General features: G+C 43.8%; 1 protein-coding gene across 2 annotated transcripts in view; it reads right to left on the reverse strand.

The window, feature by feature from the left end:
• FAAP100 (FA core complex associated protein 100) overlaps window positions 1-20,569 on the reverse strand; it is a 44,295-nt gene extending 23,726 nt beyond the window's left edge. Inside the window, exons 1-4 of one of the 2 annotated variants that reach the window (XM_070740217.1) lie at window positions 20,458-20,569; window positions 19,888-20,068; window positions 12,947-13,065; window positions 8,510-9,438 (exon numbers count right to left, since the gene is read on the reverse strand). In XM_070740217.1, coding sequence (XP_070596318.1) covers window positions 8,510-9,438; window positions 12,947-13,065; window positions 19,888-20,052 — 1,213 coding nt within the window. In that variant the 5' untranslated portion in view covers window positions 20,053-20,068; window positions 20,458-20,569. Of the gene's footprint in view, window positions 1-8,509; window positions 9,439-12,946; window positions 13,066-19,887; window positions 20,069-20,267; window positions 20,431-20,457 lie in introns of those variants that run through there. The other variant, XM_070740216.1, reaches the window with a different exon arrangement.
• Window positions 20,570-23,680: the final 3,111 nt, after the last annotated feature.

Consider the following 23,680-nt stretch of genomic DNA (forward strand, 5'->3'; position numbering starts at 1 on the left):
AAAATAAAGCTACTAGTGGGCCAGACAGCCAGCTTCACACATGCTGCATAATACTAAATCTCCTCCCTGCTGCTCTCAGAAACTGCTTCACCACCACTACCATTTGTCCACACAAACAAAACATTCCCAGTTTCCTTGCTTGCTTATCCCTTGTCCATTGGTGCAAAATAATAATAATAATAGTGCAGCACCTTTAGACAAGGCCTTTCCACCATACCTGGGAAATACACCGGGTTATGGCAAAGGTTGGGTGCAAAGTCATTTGCTTCCTAAAACTGTGTTGGTAGCTGAAGCAACCCCCCTCCTTTCTTCCCCCCCTCTCCTTTGTGTTCAAGGGGGAGACAAATGGCCCCCAATCCTTGCTAGAAAGGAAGCCTGCTTCCTGCATGCAGGATCTGAATGCCTCTGGCATGGTGAGCAAGCACAATGCAGATGTTTTGCACAAGAAAGGAAGAAAAGGGGGGCGAACAGCAAACTGCTTTAACCTCGCCACGCCAGGTTACAACATTTCAGAGCCATTTTTGCTGAAAAGAGGCAGAGCTCTTGAACTGGAGTTCCACCCTCCTGTTTTCTTCATGGGGCTGAGTTGATGCAAGCTGATCTTAAAGCTTTTCTCTGTGCAAAAACCCCGAAACAAGAAAGTATCACACACTAACATATAATGACCATGCAAGCCTTTCCCCAAAGTTGCAAGGGCTGAGCTACTTCACCGCAAATCAAGGCATCCCTGTTTGACTGGGCAAGTATGATATGAAGAAGCCATAGAAAATGGCCTCCACCAGGTGTTCTGCTGGGCTCTCTGGTAGAAGCCTCCCGAAAATTCACGGGTACAAACTTCAGACACACACACATTTGAAAATTCAAAAAAAATGTCCTTTATCACAAAATTCAAAAGAAACAAAGCACCCTTTTTGTATTGCAAAGAGCACTCTTCCCAAAAAACAACCTTGTCGGCTGTACAAGTCCCTTAATCAGTCCTTAAGTACTTAGCTAGTAGCTGTGAAGAAACGTCACAGCCCTCCTTCTTCCCACAAAGTGAAACACACACACACACACACTTTACTCTGCTTTGGTGTCAAAGGCGTGAAAAATCCACAAAGTTCAGACACAGCGAGGCACGATCCTGAAGAACTGCGATCAGATAATCTTCCACAATGGCCAAACTAGCACGCTGCTATTTATAGCAGCAGCTCTAATTACTGGAGCCCCACCCAAACACAGGTGGCCTCTCTTATCTCCTATAATATTTCCTCAATTGGTCTCTTCGATGCATAAGTCTGCGCCTGCGTGGGTCTAACACTTCGTCATCCGAATCGACCGAAGATAATTGTGATTGGCTTCCTGGGCTGTGTGACAAGCCCCGCTCTTCCAAGTCACCCCCACCTTCTTCTTCGTCCAAGGAAACTGCACTCCCTGACTCTGCCGGCAACAAAACAGGCCTAGGACATGTTGAAGTTTCCCCTGCCTCCACCTCCACATTCCCTGGGGCAGGAGCTGGGCCAGAGCCAACCACAACACTAGGGAAGGCCTGCTGTCTTAGGCACTACTGGTGCGCTCTCTGATGCCGTTGCGGGAACAGGCGCGCCCACTTGCACGAGATTTTCTTTCTGCGCATGCACAGCAAGCGAAATCTTGTGTGAAGATGCTCGCCTGAGCGAGATTTCGGCTATATTCACCAATATTTTTGCTTCCGCGCATGCCGAAATCTCACCCGCGCAAGTCTTCATACAAGATTTCACTTGCTACGCATGCACAGAAGCGAAATATCTCGCGGGGGCACACGTGTGCATGCATCAGGCTCACACAGCATCCCTAAAATCGCTACCGGAGCAGAGCACCTTACTGTTCCAGTAGCAGGCCTTCACTACAGTTCAATTCTGGTCTCGTACATTGATGGCGAACCTTTTTTCCCTCAGATGCCGAAAGTGCAAGCATGAGTGCTATCGTGCATGTGTGAGCACCCACAGCCATAATTCAATGCGCCCCTATCCCCTGCACATGCATGCTTCACCCCACCTCCCCCTCATTTCCCGATTTCAGTTGGGCCTAGAAGGCCCATTTTTCGCCCTCCCTAGACTCCAGAGACTCCCTGGAGCCAGGGGAGGGTGAAAGTGTCCTCCCCCAGCCCCCCAGAGGCAGAAAACGTCCTCCCGTGACCTGAAAATCAGCTCTGGCACATGCGTGCTGGAGGTGAGCTAGGTCAACATCTCAAGTGCCACAGGTTTGCCATCACTGGCTAAGTGATTAAGGCACAAGGGTGCAAACCAGGAGATGGTGAAGTTCTAGTCTGGCCTTAGGCCTGAAAACCAGCTCGGTGACTCTTTCTCAGCCCAATTTACCTCACAGGTGGTTGTTGAGGGGAAAATAGAAGGAAAGAGTATTAAATATGTTTGCACTTTGAGTTGTTTATAAAAATAATAGAAACATAGAAGATTGACGGCAGATAAAGACTTCATGGTCCATCTAGTCTGCCCTTATACTATTTCCTGTATTTTATCTTAGGATGGATATATGTTTATCCCAGGCATGTTTAAATTCAGTTACTGTGGATTTACCAACCACGTCTGCTGGAAGTTTGTTCCAAGGAACTACTACTTTTTCAGTAAAATAATATTTTCTCATGTTGCTTTTGATCTTTCCCCCAACTAATTTCAGATTGTGTCCCCTTGTTCTTGTGTTCACTTTCCTATTAAAAACACTTCCCTCCTGAACCTTTAACGTATTTAAATGTTTCAATCATGTCCCCCCTATTCCTTCTATCCTCCAGACTATAGAGATTGAGATCATTAAGTCTTTCTTGATACATTTTATACTTAAGACCTTCCACCATTCTTGTAGCCTGTCTTTCGACCCGTTCAATTTTGTCAATATCTTTCTGTAGGTGAGGTCTCCAGAACTGAATACAGTACTCCAAATGTGGTCTCACCAGCGCTCTATATAGCAGGATCACAATCTCCCTCTTCCTGCTTGTTATACCTCTAGCTATACATCCAAGCATCCTACTTGCTTTTCCTACTGCCCAACCACACTGCTCACCCATTTTGAGACTGTCAATCACTACCCCTAAATCCTTTTCTTCTGAAGTTTCTGGTAACACAGAACTGCCAATGCAATACTCAGATTGAGGATTCCTTTTCCCCAAGTGCATTATTTTACATTTGGAAACATTAAACTGCAGTTTCCATTGCTTTGATCATTTATCTAGTAAAGCTAAATCATTTACCATATTACAGATGCCTCCAGGAATATCAACGCTATTGCACGCTTTAGACTCATCGGCAAATAGGCAAACCTTCCCTACCAAACCTTCCCCTATGTCACTCACAAACATATTAAAAAGAATAGGACCCAGAACAGACCCTTGTGGCACACCGCTTGTAACCTATCTCTGCTCAGAATACTCGCCATTAACAACAAGTCTCTGATATCTACGCTTCAGCCAGCTGCAAATCCATTGAACTATCCAGGGATTAAGTCCAATCTTCACTAATATATCAATCAGCTTTTTATGTGGAACCGTATCAAAGGCTTTGCTGAAGTCCAGATAGGCAATATCCACGGCACCACCTTCATCCAACACCTTTGTGACATAGTCAAAGAAATCAATGAGATTAGTCTGACATGATTTGCCTTCAGTAAAGCCATGCTGATTTGGGTCCAATAAGTTATTGCTTTTTAGGTGCTGATTTATCCTCTGTTTGAGTAGAGTCTCCATCATTTTAACTACAACTGATGTCAATCTAACTGGCCTGTAGTTACCAGTTTCTTCTCTACTGCCCTTCTTGTGGATAGGCACAACACTGGCCATTCTCCAATCCTCAGGAACTTCTCCTGTTAACAGGGATTGGTTAAACAAATCGGTCAGGGGAAGTCGTGATGAAAACAAATGAACATTTTAGCTGATCCAGGTCTAGGCAATCTAAGACCACAGAGTCGTTATCTAATTATGAATTCAGTTTTGCTGTCCCCCAGTTCAGAGTTTCTGAAACATAGCAGAATGCCTTCCTGGCATTTTGAATGGAATGCCCCACATGAAAACCAGAATAGAAGCTAAGGATCTCTTTAGCCTTGAGTGGATGACGGGGAGATTTGGCATTTAGTGAACATCTTGCGAGTTGGGCAACCTGCCCGTTCACAAAATAGCTGCACGGGGAACTAACTGGCTACAAAGCACCAATTTACCAGTATGCCAGCTCTTCCTCCTGCAGACTGCACTCTACGAACCCTTACTTACTTCTGTCATTTTTACGGGCAGCTAGATAAGAGGCTATAGCCACATACACTTTCGTTTTATTTTTTATTATTCTTATTATTATTTTTTAAAGTCCTTTTGGAGCCTGGAGACATTTCTGGAAATTATCACGCTGGACTGGAGCCTGTGACTTCACCTTACAGCATGCCAGCTTTCCTTTAAAAAAAAAAACCAAAAAACAAACATAACAAAACCCTAAAAGAGTTTTGCATTAATTGCCTTTGTTTATTAAACATGAAAAGCTTACGAAGATTAGCAAATTTTAAGGCAAACGGGAAAATGTCCGCAGGCAAATTGATATCCCTGGGCAATATACTAGAGCAGTGATGGCGAACCTTTTTTTCCTCAGGTGCCAAACGAGTGTGTGCACGCACTATTGAGTGCCCACAAGCATAATTTAATGCCCGAGAAGGATGAAAACAACTTCCCCCACCCTCCAGAGGCCCTCTGGAGGCCGGAAACGGCCTGTTTCCCAACCTCTGGTGGGCCCAGTAGGCTCGTGTTTCGCCCTCCTCAGGCTCCAAAGGCTTTCCTGGATCCAGGGGAGGGTAAAAAAAGTCCTCTCTCATCCCCCAGGAAGCTCTCTGGAAGCCAAAAATGCCCTCCCGGAGCATCCGTGCGAGCCAAAAGTCAGCTGGACAGCACACACATGGAGCTGAGCTAGGAAAATGGCTGGTGAGCCAACAGTTATGGCTCCATGTGCCACCTGTTCCACCCATACCATAGGTTCGCCATCACTGTAGTAGAGGTACACTACGTCTAAGACCTGAAAGAAGGTTACCGTCATTAAAAAGGGAGAAAAAGAGAGAGAAAATGGTTGGATAACCCTTTGTCTGAAATGGTGTAGGGTTTCCTGCCTAAACAGGTGGTTGGACTAGAAGACCTCCAGGGTCCCCTCCAACTCTGTTGTTCTATTCTATTCCAGAACCTTGAGAACTTCTACTCTTCCAAGAGGAGAAAAAACTGGAGAATCTTATTTGCGTAGACCAGTGTTTCCCAACCTTGTCAATTTGAAGATATCTGGACTTCAATTCCCAGAATTCCCCAGCCAGCATTTGCTGGCTGGGGAATTCTGGGAGTTGAAGTCCAAGTATCTTTAAGTTGCCAAGGTTGGGAAACACTGGCGTAGACAACATAAAGGTAATCCTTGACTTACAACCATTTCTTTAGTGACCATTTGAACAGGGGTGGGTTCCACTTACCTTCGCCACCAGTTCGCATTGCGACGTTTCGCACGTCGTGCTCCAATTTGTGCAACTTTACATCTGTGCATGCTCCATAGCTAGAACCAGCCCAAAACAGAGCTGAGGAGCTAATCAGCTGTGCTTCGGGCGGAGGAATAAAGGTTGGTATAGAGGCGGTGGGTGGGGGGGCCCTTTTACAAGCAGCAGAACAGGAAAACACTTCAAAACAGTAAAAACTTCGCTTAAAAATCTCAAAAAATGATGGCGGCGCCCAAGGATCGGCACCAGTCGATCCAGTTCGGTGAGGTCACTAGCAGGTCACTACCAATTCAGGTGATCCGGTCCAAACTGGGAGGAACCCAGCCCTGATTTGAAGTTTAAAACGACACTGGAAAAAGTGACTTATGGCCATTTTTTATCCCTACAACCATCAGCAGCATCCCCATGGTCTGTGAGATCAAAATTTGGTTGCTTGGCAACCAAAAGGTTATAAAGGTTATCCAATGGGACACAACGCAAATAAAGGTATTTTTCTCAAGGCCACTTTGGGCCTAAGAAAAGGTCAGCGTTAAAGAAATTCTTCTCTTGAGCTTTTCTGGATGCTTCGCAATGCAAATTTTGGACTCCACTGTGGTCGTAAGTCAAGGACTACTTGCAATCACACACACACACAAACACACACACTTTATATGATCACGTGTTGCAGCTATCACCAAATGAGTGTCTGGGGATAAATGACCCCCGGTTGGTACTGATAACTTCTCTCCCCCGCTGCAATTTATCTACCGCGTCAAACACTGGGACATAAGTATAACATGGCGATGCTTGTGTGATGACCTTATTGCCCAGATAAGACCTCACTTTGGTGCCACTGCATTTTGGTGTGGAAGCTGCTCAAGGCAGCCTTGGACACAAACATTGCCCAATCTTGGACAAAATCTTAAAATGCCTGCCCAGGTCCTTCCCCAAAACCACAAGCTGAAGGATGGATTGACTAGGAATCTCTATCTCCTGACTAAAGTCTGCAGCTTGGGGATTGTTTGACATATTGGAACAAAGGAGCAGACAACTTTCTTCTTTCATGTAGTCATCTCGCAAGCCCAATGCAGTAACCTGCTTAGTTGCTGCCCTGACCAACCTGGGAAGAGACAAAAGGTTTTTTCTCAAGGCCACTTTGGGCCGAAGAAAAGGTCAGCGTTGAAAAAAATCTTCTCTTGAGCTTTTCTGGATGCGGTCCCGTTTGTTTTGAAGTAATGCAGGTAGTCCTCAACTTACAACCATTTGTTCACTGACAATCTGAAGTTACCATGCGACTGAAAAAAGCGACATACAGTGCTCCCTCGATTTTCGTGGGTTCGAACTTCGCGAAAAGTCTATACCACGGTTTTTCAAAAATATTAATTAAAAAATACTTTGCGGGTTTTTTCCCTATACCACGTTTTTTCCCGCCCGATGACGTCATGTGTCATCGCCAAACTTTCGTCTGCCTTTAATAAATATTTTTTTTAATAAACTTTAATAAATAAACATGGTGAGTAATAATCTAAATGGTTTCTAAGGGAATGGGAAATTGCACTTTTGGGGTTTAAAGTGTTAAGGGAGGGCTTGTGACACTGTTCATAGCCAAAAATAGTGTATTTACTTCCGCATCTCTACTTTGCGGAAATTCGACTTTCGCGGGCGGTCTCGGAATGCATCCCTGCAAAAATCGAGGGAACACTGTAACTGTTTTTTACACTTTTCACAGCCAGATTCACTTAACAACCATTTTATCATCTTAACAGCTGCAGGGATTCATTTAACCACTGGTGGCCAGAGTGGGTAAATGAAGATCATAGAATGGGACAAAACTCACAATTGTCGTCTTGCTTAGCAATGGAAATTCAGGACTCAATTGTGGCCATGGGTTGAGGACCATCTGTTCCATGGACAAATTCATTTTCAGAAAAAGAAGTGTAAATATGAATCAGCACTTGATTCATATCTGAGTCAAGATACCACTATTTCCTCGTATTTGTCTCTCTTAATAATTTACTACTGGTAGTTCTATGGTTACAGCCATAATGGGGCCTTCTCGTTCCGCTTGTAAATTTTAATGGCCATAAAACTATTTGTGACTGACCCAATTTTACGTTCCCCCCCCCCCCAGTGGTCATTAAGCAAACATGGCAATCCTAAGTGTGAACTTAGGTCATAAAATGAACCCCTTGTCGTTATGGCATGGCTCTGCCCAAAACTGGAAGTGTTGGATTCCAGCAAAACCATCGTAAAGCATGTTCACGTGACTGTGGGACACTACAAACGGCCATGAAGGCATCTATATTGCCAAACACCCAAAGTGCTGCCTCCAAAGCATGGGGGATGGACGGGCACAACTTTCAGAACTTGCAATTCAGGCCATAAATCCCTTTTCCAGGTTATAATTTCGGATGGTTGCTAAATGACTGGTCAAGGACTACCTGTACGAACAGGTTCAATAGGATGTACAGTGATACCTCATCTTACAAACGCCTCGTCATACAAACTTTTCGAGATACAAACCCGGGGTTTAAGATTTTTTTGCCTCTTCTTACAAACTATTTTCACCTTACAAACCCACCGCCACCACTGGGATGCCCCGCCTCCGGACTTCCATTGCCAGTGAAGCACCCATTTTTGTGCTGCTGGGATTCCCCTGAGGCTCCCCTCCATGGGAAACCCCACCTCTGGACTTCCGTTGCCAGCAAAGCGCTTGTTTTTGCGATGCTGGGATTCCCCTGCAGCATCACAAAAACACAGAAGTCTGGAGGTGGGGTTTCCCATGGAGGGGAACCTCAGGAGAATCCCAGCAGCGCAAAAACGAGCGCTTCGGCTGGCAAAATGGGTGAATTTTGGGCTTGCACGCATTAATTGCTTTTCCATTGATTCCTATGGGAAACATTGTTTCGTCTTACAAACTTTTCACCTTAAGAACCTCGTCCCGGGACCAATTAAGTTTGTAAGACAAGGTATCACTGTATCCTATTGCAGAACTTCATATAAGTAGGATTACTCTACCATTCTAGACCGTAGACCTGTTCTGATGGTCTGATACCTTCTGACTCCCGGGAAGATAAGGAAAGCGCCACCACACTGCAGATGCTCAAGCTGGCGGGAGACACAGCTGAAGGAAGGGTCCCTGGCGGAGCCTCCACTTTTTCGGCCTCAGGTGTGTTGCTGTCCAGGTCAACTGCATAGATGTCAGAATGGGTGCTGTAGTACATGCAGCTTCCCCCGCTGCAAGCTGCACACAGAACCGGCCCTTGTAGATAATACTCCCGGAGCTCTGGGACTTTGACTTCTTCTCCTTGGGAGGCCTTGATGGCCACCATTTTGCCATAGTGCCCCAAAGCCACAACACAGTCACAACCCAAGCCTCCGTAGGCTGGGTGCTCCTCCGCCTCGGGAGACTTCCGTTCAGTCCTCAGAGCCCCAATGAAGACCACGGGCTCCTCCAGGTGGTGGAGGATCTTGACGGGCGAGTCTTCCCAGCCGTGTTCTCCAGGCGAGTTCAGGGCCTTCAAAGGCACTGAACACAGCTGCCCATCGGGGAAGCCGCAGAGGATCATGGGAGAATCCAGCATGGCAGCGTCCACGCCGAAAAGGAGGCTGAAGAGAGGCTCCTCCAGCACGAACCCCCCAGAATGGCGAAGCCCCTCCCAATGGTCACTGGCGCCAGGAGCAGAGGCACAACACAGCACCGGGAGGAAGTGGGCTAAAGACAGGTCGCCGTCGTTGTTGGTGCTGGTGGTGATGTCCACGTGGCTGACTGGCTGAGGTGGCAATTTCTCCTGGCCTTCAGGGCCGGGGAGTTTGTGGAGATTCATGCACCACTTCTCTCGGACTTGGGAAAGGGTGACCAAGACATCGTTGAGCAGCGTGAAGGTGCAAAGGTTGGCATCCGGGAGAGAGCAGGCATCGCAGCCCATGGGGAAGAGGCTGGAAAAGCAGTCGCTATCCTCGCCATCCGTCTGCTTCACTAACCTTCAAAGCAAACAAGAAAAACCTCTCAGAGTAGCCAAAGGGAGAAAACCCGGAAATAGCACTGGAGAATCACAAGGTTTAGCATCCGCTTCGCTGAGCGGGATTCAAGAATAGGGACAGCTGGGTTAAGACGGACAGAACAGCATCTCTGGAGGGGAGTTCCAGCCCCTTAATTCCTTTTTCTATAATTATTTTTTGCCTATAAGAATTCTTTTTTTAAGCTGCTTGGAACCTGGGGAAAAATGAATGCACACCAACAGCCAAGGGACACAACCTAGATGTGAGAGCCAAGAACAGGACCCCCTGCAGATTTCTAATGTGTTCCTACAGGCTAAATTAGGGGAGATGCGCTATCTGGGTCAATGGGACTGGCAGGGAGATTTGAATGTTCCCCTTGACCCAGTCTCCATTAAAAGCCGCAAGGTGCGAAGCTGCCATTTGCACCTGTTGCATGACTGTATTAACAGTTTTGCTAGATAAGGAAAGGCAACCTCAGGAAGGTGTTGAGCTTCAGGATTTAATTATCATGGTCTAGACAACCAATTTCCTGATGTTTCACCAGATGTTTTGGAGGGTTATCCTGCCTCTGAAGATGCTAACCAAACAGCTTCCAGAAAATCACCAGGAAATCTGTCGTCTAGACCAGTGGTTTTCAACCTTTTTTTGAGCCACAGGACATTTTTTACATTTACGAAACCCTGGGACCCAGGGCGGGGGGGGGGGGGGGGGGAGCTAAAAAAAGTTTGGACAAAAAATTATCTCTCTTCCTCCCTTTCACTCTATTTCTCTCTCCCTCTTTCTCTCCCTTCCTTCCTTTCTTTCTCTTCCTTCCTTCCTCTCTTTTGCTCTTTCTCTCTCCCTCCCTCCCTCCCTCCCTCCCTCTATGTCTTTCTCTCTCTCTCCTTCCCTCCCTCTTGCTCTCTCTCTCTTGCTTTCTTTCTCTTGTTCTCTTTCTCTCTTGCTTTCTTTCTCTCTCTCGTTCTCTTTCTCTCTCGCTCGTTCTTTCTCTCTTGCTTTCTTTCTCTTGCTTTCTCTCTCTCTCTTGCTTTCTTTCTCTCTCTGAGCTTTGCGGCACACCTGACTATGTCTCACGGCACACTAATGTGCCGTGGCACACTGGTTAAAAAACACTGGTCTAGACCAATGTTTCTTAAACTCTTTTGTTCTTAGGATTTTTTCCTGTGCTTAAAAGTTAGGGAGAATTCCAAAAGATCTTATAATTTTTATGGATTTTATCTATAAATATTTACTATATTAAAAGATTAAAACAGACACATTCACGAACTGTTTATTCATCGAATCATGTAAAAATTAAACCTATTAGATATTGATGTCATTTTTTCATGAAAAAACCCTATTTTTTAACAAAGAAAAAAATTAGAAGAATGAAACATTGCTTTAAAGTTTTGCAAATAGCTTTAATATTTGGCAAATAATTTTGATTTCCAAGAGCTTGAGAAGATCTTGGTGGACTTCCAGAGGTCCTCAGAACATACTGGTCTAGATAATGGTTGCTAAATCCTGATGCTCAACACTGCCCAACAGATACTGTCTGTGCAAGCATGGTGGTGGGAGGAAAAGACAAGTCTTGATTTCCACAATGCCAAGATTCCAGTCAATGCTCAGGATTCTATGTTGTGATAGCCTCCCCATGTGTCCAGGGCAGTGATGGGCTCCTACGGGAACGGTCAGGAATGCAGTTCCAGTAGGAAAATTTGGAGCTCCACCCCAGAGCACCCAATTTGCACTGAAAGATGTTGAAACAAAATGCATAAGCCACGGCCACAATGTGGCAGTAAAAAGTTTGGTAGCCCATCACTGGTCTAGGGGAACTTCCTAACAGTGAGATGAACTAACCTGCGAAACACCTAGCCATCAAGAGTTGTAAATACTTCATCACTGGAGGTTTTTAAGAAGAGACTGGACAGGTCTTCTGCTTGAGCAGGGGGTTGGACTACAAGACCTCCAAAGTCCCTTCCAATTCTATTCTAATTGACTGACTGACAGAAAACTGGGTGTGTATAACATTGGGCAAGATGGGCTTGTTGCTCATTCTTGGGGGTCTGGGTTTCAGATTTTGGATGATACACCTTGTTTAAGATCACATTCTTCATTAATAAAAACATCCTACTAATCCAGTACTGACACAGAGAACCATGTAAAAGCCCTTTTGCCATAAGTATTCAACTTTTGCCAGACTTCTACCCATAGAGCTGTTGGCGACACATGTCTTGTAATATCAATATGTGTTTATTAAACTGTGCTTCCTGGCTCTTGAACATGGTTTGAAAATTGCTGTTGGCTCAGAATCTAGTAACAGAGATGGGTGAGAGGTATGTCTTGAAAATGCCATATCCCACCCCACTGTTATGTATTGCAACTTCAACAATCTTCTGTTCTCCTAATCTAAAGTATCTTTGCCTTTGTTTCTCTTGCCCATGACTCCCAACTCTCTGGAAAGAAGCAAGAAGAATCCAAGTTCTTCTTCTTGCTACTTTAGAGATGCCACTTGCTTCCTTCACACCCCACTTTTTCATACATACCCTATCCTCATCCTCTATTATAAGCATCAGGAGCTAGATGCCATCAACAGCAAGATCATTCCCAAAGCTCCCAATCAGATTTTTCTACGGGTCATAGAAATCCAGCCCATTAACTGGCATTATCTGACCTCCATAGGCTCAAAAGCAGTTCTATCGGCCACATCTGGCCAACATATCAGACTTATCCTATCCTATATCCTACATCCTATAACCTATCCTTGCATCAAGTTATGGGTGCTCCATTACTGGGAGTTTTCAAGAAAAGACTGGACAGTCATTTGTCGTGAAGGGTATAGGGCTGTGATGGCGAACCTATGGCATGGGTGCCACAGGTGGCACATGGAGCCATATCTGCCGGCACGTGAGCCATTGCCCTATCTCAGCTTCAGCTGCTTTTCTGCTCACATGGAGGCTCTGGGAGGGCATTTTCAGCTTCCGGAGGGCCTCCAGGGGGATGTGGGAGAGTGTTTTTTCCCTCCCTAAGTTCCAGGGAAGCCGCTGGAGCCTGGGGAGGGTGAAAAACAGGCTTACTGGGCCCACCAAAAGTTGGGAAACAGGCTGTTTCGGGCCTACAGAGGGCCTCCAGGGGGACAGGGAAGCAATTTTCTCCCTCCCAGGAATTGGATTATGGGTGTGGACACTCACACTGGCGTGATAATATGTGCACATGCACTTTCAGCACCCGATGGAAAAAAGTTTCACCATCACTAGTGTAAGGTCTACTCCAAGGCCCCTTCCATCCCTATAATTCTATGTTCTAGCCCAGTAGTAGGCAAAGTTGGCTCTTCTATGACAGCTAGCATGATTGGCTCAGGAATTCTGGGTGTTGAAGTCCACAAGTCATAGAAGAGCCCACTTCACCTACCTCTGTTCTAGCCTATGTGATCACTCCAGCCTTTAACTCAAGAATTTTAAGCAAGGGAGGAAGCTTGAAATACTTAACGCAATCCCATCCCATCCCTCACCTGCTTTGATAGTCCAAGGACACGCAATAAATGCCAACTCCAGCACAGAGAATATACAGCTGATGGTGGAGGGGCAAGAGCTCCACATGCCAGACTTGATCAGGAAACCTGTAGACAGCCTAGGAAGAAAAGAAGGAAGGAGGATCGCAAAAGGCCTTCAGGAAGGGAAAACAATGCATTAGCAGACACCTTTACAGTCCATGCTCTGGTTTTATAGACCCGCATTAGCCCTCACAGGAAGATTGTGCACATAAATACATATCCAACTGGTCATCAATAGTCCTAGAATGAGCAGGGAAGACCTTCCCTAATAAAATCTGCTTTGGTTCCAGATAAACCAAAGTGTGCATTATTTACTATCAAACTAGAAACAGCCTTCGTTTAGTTGCTAAGCAACAGGGTTGTCAAGGAAAACATAACATAACCACAATGAATTCCCTCCCTCACTTCTGCCAGTCATTAAGTGAGACACAACACGACTGCGACTTGCAATGTCGGAAGACCCTGCTTGTCAGAAGAAGGACGGCTATGAAGTGTGTAAATGACAATCACAGGACTGCGGGATGCTGTGACTGTAGTAAATCCCAACCCTCTCAGTTGCAAAATACCCTAATCTTGATCATGAGGATGCTGTGAGAAGCATAAATATGAGAACCGTTACTTTTTCAACATTGTCGTAACGGTTTCTAAACAAAGCAATCATTAAAGGAGATCTACCTGTAACCTTATCCTGGCACTTGACACTTACTTCCTTATGTTCTGCCTGGCTCTCTGGTAGGAGCCTCCCGAAAATTCACAGGTACAAATTTCAGACACACACACGTTTGAAAATTCAAAACAATGTTCTTTATCACAAAATTCAAAATAAACTAAGCACTCTTTTTGTATTGCAAAGAGCACTCGTCCCAAAACAACCGGGTAGTCTGTACAATTTCCCTTAAGCAGTCATTAAGTACTTAGCTAGCAGCTGTGAAGAAACTTCACACCCCTTCTTCTTCCAACGAAGTAAGACACACACACACACACACACACACACACACTGCTCTGCTTTGGTTTCAAAGGCGTGAAAAATCAACAAAGTTCAGAAAACAGCCACACACAATTCCTGAAGAACTGTGATCAGATACTCTTCCACAACGGCCAAACCCACACGCTGCTATTTATAGCAGCAGCCCTAATTACTGGAGCCCCACCCAAACACAGGTGGCCTCTCTTATCTCCTGTAATATGTCCTTAATTGGTCTCTTCTACGCATAATTCTGCACTTGCGTGGGTCCAAGACATCTTCATCCGAATCAATGGAAGATAATGGAAATTGACTGCCTGGGCTATGTGCCAAGCCCCCCTCTTCCAAGTCACTCCCACCTTCTTCTTCGTCCGAGGAAACTAAACTCTCAACTGACTCTGTCGGCAATAACACAGGCCTATGACATGTTGAAGTTTCCCCTGTATCCACCTCCACATTCCCTGGGGCAGGAGCTGGACCAGAGCCAGCCACAACGCCTTACAGGAGGTAAAAGTCCTTTACACCATTGAATTTATATAATTATTATCTCTTTTATTCATTAAACATGAAACTCAATCAACGGAACATTAAGGGTCACAAATATTACTGACTGGGGTTAACAGTTGATACGGGTTGCAGCCAGCATCCTAGGTATCAACCAAGTATCCTCTTAAAATATATGATGTTCTGAGCAGCGCAGTTTTTTGCAGTTCCGCTGGTGTTATTGTAGGAGGCTGCAATTTCTTGATGTGTTTTGTGAAATTCCTGGACATGGTACCAAGTGGTACCACATGATGACAATGGATGAAACTGTGACATGTTTCATGCATAGCCGGGAAGTTTCAATGGCCAGGTCGTGATATTTTGTAATTTTTTCCAGGTTTTGACACACAGTACACCAGATCTCACGATTGTGGAAAAGAAAAAAGTGTGGATCATTGATGTCACCATACCAGGTGACAGTCGAATTGATGAAAAACATCAAGAAAAACGTCGCCGATATCATGATCTTAAAATCAAACTACGATGACTCTGGCATAAACCAACTAGTAGTAATCGGCACATTGGGTGTTGTGCCAAAAGACCTCAGCCAGCATTTGAAAACAAGAAACACTGACAAAAATCACAATCTGTCAGTTGCAAAAGGCCACTGTATTTGGATCTGCGAGCATCATACGAAAATACATCACACAGTCCTAGGCGCTTGGGAAGTGTTCGACTTGTGATATTATGATACAAAATCCAGCATAGCAATCTCATTTGCTGTGTATTACTGTTTTTTGTGAATAGTAATAATAATAGTAATAGTAGTAGTGGTGGTGGTGGTAGTAGTAGTACTGCTTCTTGGTTAGTAAAGTTAACATAGAATAGGTGAAGCTTTTCTCCACCAGTGGGTTAAATGGGAGAAATTTCACTTCAATTTACTCCCTCATGCCACTATTGTCAACACGTGAATGCAACGCTGGTGAAAAGCTGGTAATCTTCACCTGCGGAGGCCGCAAACTTCATGTGGGAAAAAGTAAAAACCAAAACAAGGGGAAAATTGAAAATCTGTCTCTCCAAAAGCCGAGCTATATCACCACCTGTCTCAACTACCGCAATGCACAGGGCTGCCTTTAATCGCCATCTGGAAGCTTCTGTTGGTAGAGAATGCAGCGGACCAAATGCTCACCAGCAGACATCCCTGGAGCCCGTAGCTGCTGTTACTGCAACCTCCGCTTTGGCTGCTCATTGGCTTTTCTGTGTGCAAACTAAAGTGTGGATGTTAACCTACAAAGGCCTCCATGCTTGGCAACAGGTTACTGGCAGAACCGCAGCACCCTATCAAATTGTCCTGCGCTCGTGTCAGGAGAAACAAGCAACTACTCCCTGTTTCTGGGAGGTCTGGAGAGTTAAAATGAGAGGAGGGGAGAAATATGTGCAGACTTGATGTTCATCTATTGTGTTTTAAGAGGATCTTGACATCTAATATCATGTCTTCTAATAATAGAAACATAGACTGACGGCAGAAAAAGACCTCATGGTCCATCTAGTCTGCCCTTATACTATTTCCTGTATTTTATCTTACAATGGATATATGTTTATCCCAGGCATGTTTAAATTCAGTTACTGTGGATTTACCAACCACGTCTGCTGGAAGTTTGTTCCAAGGATCTACTACTCTTTCAGTAAAATAATATTTTCTCATGTTGCCTTTGATCATTCCCCCAACTAACTTCAGATTGTGTCCCCTTGTTCTTGTGTTCACTTTCCTATTAAAAACACTTCCCTCCTGAACCTTATTTAACCCTTTAACATATTAAATGTTTCAGTCATGTCCCCCCTTTTCCTTCTGTCCTCCAGACTATACAGATTGAGTTCATGAAGTCTTTCCTGATACGTTTTATACTTAAGACTTTCCACCATTCTTGTAGCCCGTCTTTGGACCCGTTCAATTTTGTCAATATCTTTTTGTAGGTGAGGTCTCCAGAACTGAACACAGTATTCCAAATGTGGTCTCACCAGCGCTCTATATAAGGGGATCACAATCTCCCTCTTCCTGCTTGTTATACCTCTACCTCTGATGTGCAGACTTACAATAAAAGTAAAGCTATTACTCCCGCTTGTACCTCTTACCTGGATTATCTTGAAGAACTAACCGCCACTGAGGATTGAATAGATTATGGTTGGATCGAAATCTACTAAAAGAAATCAAGTAATAACTTGCGCAGAATCAAATCCAGGATCCTCTGAGTATCATTTAAGACACATGGGCGCATCTAGTCTGAAGCCATTTTCTTTATATATTTCTTGATTGAAAAGCAGCTTTATTCACAGCTAGACAGAAGCTTGAAGTAAAGCTTATTTGCTTTGTTTCTTTATCTGACGATTTGCAGCTGTTAACTATTTTTTACCTAAAGGCATACCCTGCAATAAGAGGAGTGCATTATTTTGCATGTCATTCCTGCTTTTGAGCCATTAACGGTTGCTGATGCATCAGTGAACAAGTGGCATATTATATCCAAGATGGGGACTATCATTTCAGCAGTGAGAGAACAAGCAGCACCCAGTACACACACACATCTGTCTGCAGTCAAAGCTGCAACGGTATTATAAGCAGAGAGAACCGAGTACCATCGCTGCACGAGAAAACCCTGCAAAGTCTGCATTTTTTATCATTTGTCTGAGAAACTAATAATCCATATGCATATTAACCTATTTGTTACCTGTCTCTCTATGTGAGTGGAAAGTGTGGGAGGCTCAGCTTGTTAATATCAGAATATGCTTCCTGGGTAAAATCAAAAGGATAAATCAAGAGGTGCCTTTAATACAGGGTTTCTGAACCTCAATAAGTTTCAAGTGTGCAATTTCAACTCCCAGAATTCCCTAGCCAGCTTACCAGCTGGGGAATTCTGGGAGTTGAAATCCCCCCACCTTAACATTGTTGAGGTTCAGAAACATCGTTTTAATATGTGAAGGTATGGTTTAGATCTAGGAATCCACACTGGAAAATCTATGCAATCTGGGGAAAATATATTTCATATAGGTATCCCTTGTTACAATACAGCAAACAGAAAACACGTCCTTCATTTTATAGTTCAACGAGACGACTCTGGAGGCAAAAGGTAGATTTGTAAAAGGCAGTTTTGAGAGGGAGAAAAATCACCAGACTGATGTCAAGAATTGGATGCTACACGTAGGTGACTTATGAAGAACAACCAATTTGCTACCAAAGGTTGCTATGGTGAAAAAGATATCATTTAAAAAAATCAATAAGAAAAATCTAAATTAAAGATTTAGACCGTTAAGAGCATCTCTGCATCTCACACATCCTCCCTGCCTGTTCAATTTTATAGAGGGAAAAAATTAATAAACCAAGGAGTCTTTCAAACATTAAGATGTGGTTTCCAGCAGACTATTTATGTAAAATACCACATAAAGAGGGGAGGAGGGAGAGCGGGAGTGAACTTGGGTGATCTTGGGCTCCAGTTAGAATAATGCGATGGGGAGGGCAGAAAACAAAGCATCAAATCAGTCTGGGTTAAACATATAGGAACCATCTATTTCACTTTGGTTCTTTCTCTGAACTACTATGACACACACACACACACACACACACACACACACAAGCTATGTGTTTGAAAGCACTCTACTCATGTATTCTCTGTTCCTAAGACTAGTTGTTGTTTTTTAAAGAAATTAACAGATTAAAAAGCTCAAGGGACTGATGAAGGAAAAAGGCAACACCCTAGTTTCAGCTACATTTCTCATCAAGTTTTACTTTTGTCGGGAGTAGCATAGGGACTAACAGTATGGACAAAGAGAATGTGTTAAATCTCCTTTGCTGTGATCCAGGACTATGAAGGGCAAACTTCATTTTCTCCCACTGCCCACTCTTCTCCTAAAAATCTTCATGCAGGAAGACAACTTCCAGCACTTATTTGCAAAATGTTTCTGGTCCCTGATAGGAACCAAGCAAATGTAAGCCAATATGTTTTGAAAGTATCCTAAAAAGATGAATATTTTTTTAAAAAAATATGGGATACATATATTTGTCTCCATTCATGATAAAAAGAAATACTGGTCACAATCCAATCACTGAATGGATCCCATACTGTCAGGATATATTTTATGACTGGGATAGGTTAGCTGGTGCCCTACAGAGGTTCTGGACTTTTAGCTCTCAGAAACATGACAAATGAGAGATTCTGTAGGCCAAACTTCGGGAGGGCACTAAGTTATCTCCCACTGTGCAAAAGGTACATTGTATGCAATTATTGCTTTTCTTTACAGGGTTTCTTCTGGTGCAAGAATGTGCTTACTGTCACCACTTTGGGCTAATTCTCCTAAACAAAGCCACCAAAGACCACTGCACTATTTCTATCTTTGAGTCTCCTGATTCAACATTAAGTTAGAGATAACATTACTGTGTTGAAGTGCTGCTCTACTTTTTCTCTTTTTAGTTCAAATGCTGTATTTAGAATTAGGATTAGTGACATTCGGTAAATCTATATAGAATTCGCCTCGTGCTCATGTGCTGTATAAACATGTTTATTTTTAGCATTTATGGTGTTGAATAAAACTCACGATAAAATTACAAACTGGGAAAATGAAAATGAATGCATCTCTTCAAATCTGTTTTTACCCACGAAGCCGAACTCAATTTACAGAGACTTTTGGGTACGCCCATGCAGCCTTCTTGCCAACAGCATGGAATGGTTTCCAATGCTTTCTTGTGGAACAGATTTTTACGTTCCTGGTCTAGTCCACAGACCTGAAATTCCTAGAAGTTCTCCTTCCCAAAACTAACTAGGGACGACCTTGCTTTGCTTCCGAGATCAATCAAGGTCAGCTTGATACTGCAACCTGTTGCAGACATACTGTATATCAGTAGGATTTAATCTATCCAAGCATCCCCTGACCACAATCCACATCATACACTAAGTAAAGAGCAGTGGCATTGTAGTTCCATTATATCTATGTGAAAGCTTTCTGAATGGGGGAAGGTAGCTTAAATGCTAGCACTTAAAGGATGCAGTGTGAATTGCACCTGTAATTATCTTCAGTGCTTAGACAATGCATTGTTCTGTACACTGGATGGGCGATATTAAACCAGGTAAATAGTGATCAACTAGGATTTGGGGTTTTAAATTGTTATTATATTGTTTGTGTTGTGCGCCGCCCAGAGTCTGGCAGGAGTTGGGCAGCTTATAAATCAATTAAATTAAATTAAATTCTGTAATTATTAATATAATGTTGCTTCCAAACTTTTAAAGAGGACACTACTGCTGCTGCTATCATATTTAGAAGCCCTGCCTTCACCAGCCACCCCATCAGCCCTACAACTGCCTCCCGGCATCTGACCTGATTTACAGCGTCTGGTTATCTCCCCATGGCTCCCAGCCCTGGAAGAAGGCGGCTCCGCTAGCAGGACCAAGAGCCCGTCCAGACGTACCTTCATCAGCCGCCCTTCTTGATCGTAGACATAGACGTACTCGGTGCCATTGGAGAGGTAGATCTGGTTCTCGTGGCACAACACGCGGGGCTTCCCGGCTGCCAGTCCCCCAACCGGGCAGCAAAAGCCGGCCAGGTAATCCACCCTGTGCCCCACTTGGGCCATGACTGCCGCTGCCAGCCTGGAGAGGGAGAATCAGAGAGAGGTGGTGGGGGCAGAACCAGAGAGCCCTTCAGGTGTCACTCCGCCTCGCCCGCGAAAGCACGTGGGAACGGAGCAAGTCGGCTTGCGTGCAAGGGGCCGCCCCACCCGGGACATGCTACTCCGGGGCCTCCGGTGGCGGAACCAAGAGAACAATAAAGCCCGAAGGACTCACTCACACACACACACAGTCTTTCACAAGAGACACAAGGCGAGGCTGGAAACGGGAAACAGGACCGTAGACAAATCGCAAAGCAGCGGAGCTAAGCAAGCAACTGGTCTCCTCCCCCCCTCACGCGCTCCCGCAAACCCGGCATAGATCGCCCCCCCCCCGTCAAAAAACTAAAGGGGCGGAGCTGCCATTCTGACCCCGCCTCCTCCTCCTCTCCAAGGCAGCGATCGGAACGCCACCGGTTACTAAGGCGCGGGGGAAGAGGCGCTGCTTTACGGCTTTCTCTGTCTATCTCTTTCGGAGCTCTCGGCTGGCGACTGGAGCTGGCAGAAGCACAAGCGGCTGCAGAGACGGTTTACGACGCGCCGTAAAGGAAGGGAGGGAGGGCGAACTCTTGCGCGCCCTTTTTCTGCCGCTGGTGCGGCTCGCTGTTGCCATGGGGATGAGAAGAGCGGGTCCCTGTCATGCTGGGGGATTAACGGATGTCAGGGTGCCTACCGTCCCTGTCCCTATTGTCCTCTTTTATCGTTACTTTTTACTTATATTATACAAACTACTACTATCCTATACATGTTTGACAAATAAATAAAATAAATAAATAGAGGATGCTGGGGGGGGGGGGAGAGGAAGGGGATACTGCAAAAAAAGGAGTGGCTCAAACATTCTTGGCTGGACTGGGGTCTTCTGGACATGCCGGGAAATTCTGGTTGATCTTGCCTTTGCACTAGCATGGGAAGCCAAGCAGCCTCAGGTCTGATCCCTGCATGGATGGGAGACCACCAGGAAATCAGAGGGCTGGATTGGTAAAGGGAAAAATGCATGTGCATGGAATTGATTTGATTTGATTTGATTTAATACTCTAATTTATATGCTGCCCAACTCCCGAAGGATTCTGGGCAGCTTACAACACAAAAAACAATTAAAAATAATTTAAAAGTAAATAACAGTCCCTTAACAAAACCATATACAGTATATCTCTCAATCACTCAAAACCGGATCTAGAGGGTCCACTCATCGGCTCCAACAGATTGCAAAGAGGTTGCCTGGATGGGTCCACAGAGCCAAATGGAATAGCTTGGCTCCAAGGGGTATTTAATATGGGAACTGTTGAGAGTGGTTCCCAATTGACACTGAGGATGCTTGGGTTTTGTAGGACTTTTTAACTCTATCTTGTGAAATCAGAGGTGTACAGAAAAAGCTAGCATATCTGGACTGCAAGAGGAACCCCAGTCATCCATTTTTGGAATTGAGTAGAGCTATGGTGGCTCAGTGGTGGTCCTCGACTTAACAATAGTTCCTTTAGCGACAGTTTGAAATTATAATGTAACTGAAAAAAGTGACTTACCACCAGTTCTTACACATTTCTTGCAACATTCTCATGGTCATGTAATTAAAATTCAGATATTTGGCAACTGACTTGTATTTATGACAGTTGGAGGTGTCCTGTGGTTATGGGATCACCTTTTGCAATTTTCTGACAAGCAAAGTCAATGGGGAAACCAGATTCATTTAACACCCGTGTTACTAACTGCTGTGATTCACTAACGCCCCACGTCTACGGAGAGGGGTGGCATACAAATTTAATAAATAATAATAATAACTGTGGCTAGAAATGTAGTGAAAAACTCACTTGACTTTCTTGCTTAGCAACATAAATGAGCTTTATTGTGGTTGTAAGTGAGGACTACCTTTATTGCAAGTTGATTGCTCACCATCAGGAGTTTGGTCCTGATGGGGCTCAAGATTGACTTGGCCTTCTACCATTTCCAGGTGGGTAAAATGAGGACCCAGCTTGTTGGAGACAATATGCTTACTCCCAACTTCCAACATTTCTCCCTTAGACTCTCCACAATTGACCTCTCCAGGTTCCTAAGAGGCCAGTAAGGGGCGTATATAAGTGCACTGATGTGCCTATCGTCCCCTGTCCAATTGTCTTCCCTTATCTTATCTTATCTATCTATCTATCTATCTATCTATCTATCTATCTATCTATCTATCTATCTATCTACATATATATATATATATACATATATATATATATTCTCCTTATCTCTTATATCATATGTATTCTCTCCCTCCCATCTACTTCTCTTCTTTTTACTTTCTATCTTTATATATATTACTTAATGCCTGCTCTCTTCCATATGTATTGTATATTGGACAAAGAATAAATAAATATAAATAAATAAATAAATAAATAAATAAATAAATAAATAAATAAATTGTAAACTGCGCAGAGAGTATTGTAAAGCACCATGGGACAGGATATAAGTCAAAGTGCTATTGCTATTGATTTATCTGCAGGTACTGACTGTATTAGATTTTAATCACGAGTTCACAAATTGACTTTAAACTGGTTTCTTAAGCCTATCTTTTAGGACTGTTGTGGCTTTAAATAAATAGAAATAAGTATAGTCAGGAATAAAACAGCCCTCCCACCAAGTCACTCACATTTTGCTCCCACACTAAAAATTAGAATATCAGTACAAAAAATAATTGTTGGTTTGATGCCTAGCCAATGAAAGGTTCATGTAGGCTGGGCATTTGAGTACTATATTTGACAATGTTGCTCGCTGTTGATTCCGCAGCTTTTTGTTCTTTGAAAGTTTTGTAATAATTGTTCAGATCCAACCCCACATTTCAAAGCTAGAAGGGAAAAGTGGCAATCATCTGGTATTGGCATGCAAGCTGTAGGTACCAGTGAAAAAATAAAATAAACTCAGAGTGCAGTTGAGACAGTAGATGGCAGTGTGGCTTGCTGTGTTAGCTATCCTTCCAAAATACCATGAGACTAGTAAAGGAATTATTTGTTTCAAATATACCTGTTGCAGGAAATGTTGCAGGGTCCAGTCTGGGTCAGTTAGGGAGATTTTTTAGGTTTTTTTTTAATTTCATCAAGCTTGATTTCTGATTCACAAACTAAAATTGATTGAAATTTATTCTCTAGAAAACTGCAAAGTTATTATATGTGTAATAAATCTTGATTTTGGAGGTTTGTAGATTTTGATAGGTGCTTATGCAACTGAAAATCAAAGATATAATAACAAAGTTCAAAGATAGAGCCTATAAGTATTTCTATTTAAACATGTACATATCTGGAGTAAAAATGCACACAGTGATGTAGAATAATTTACAGAAACTAGAATTTTTTCAGAAAGATGCAAGAATGGCATTCTAATAGGCACAAATTTGAAGTATAGCTTTGTGCTTCTGCAGTGTATTAAATTTAATGAATAGCCATAATGTGGGACATAAATAGTCCCAGAAAATGTTAGATTGAAGTAAGACTTGGAAGCCTCAATTTCTGAGAAGCCTCCATTATTTGTTTTAATACATTTTGTTGATGTAACCTGAGGAAAGAACTTACCCCAATGGGATTTAATGCTCCACTTAGGTGGGCAGGAGTAATGAACAGACCCC

This window comes from Erythrolamprus reginae, chromosome 2 (genome assembly GCF_031021105.1).
Source record: "Erythrolamprus reginae isolate rEryReg1 chromosome 2, rEryReg1.hap1, whole genome shotgun sequence".
Classification (NCBI taxonomy): domain Eukaryota; kingdom Metazoa; phylum Chordata; class Lepidosauria; order Squamata; family Dipsadidae; genus Erythrolamprus; species Erythrolamprus reginae.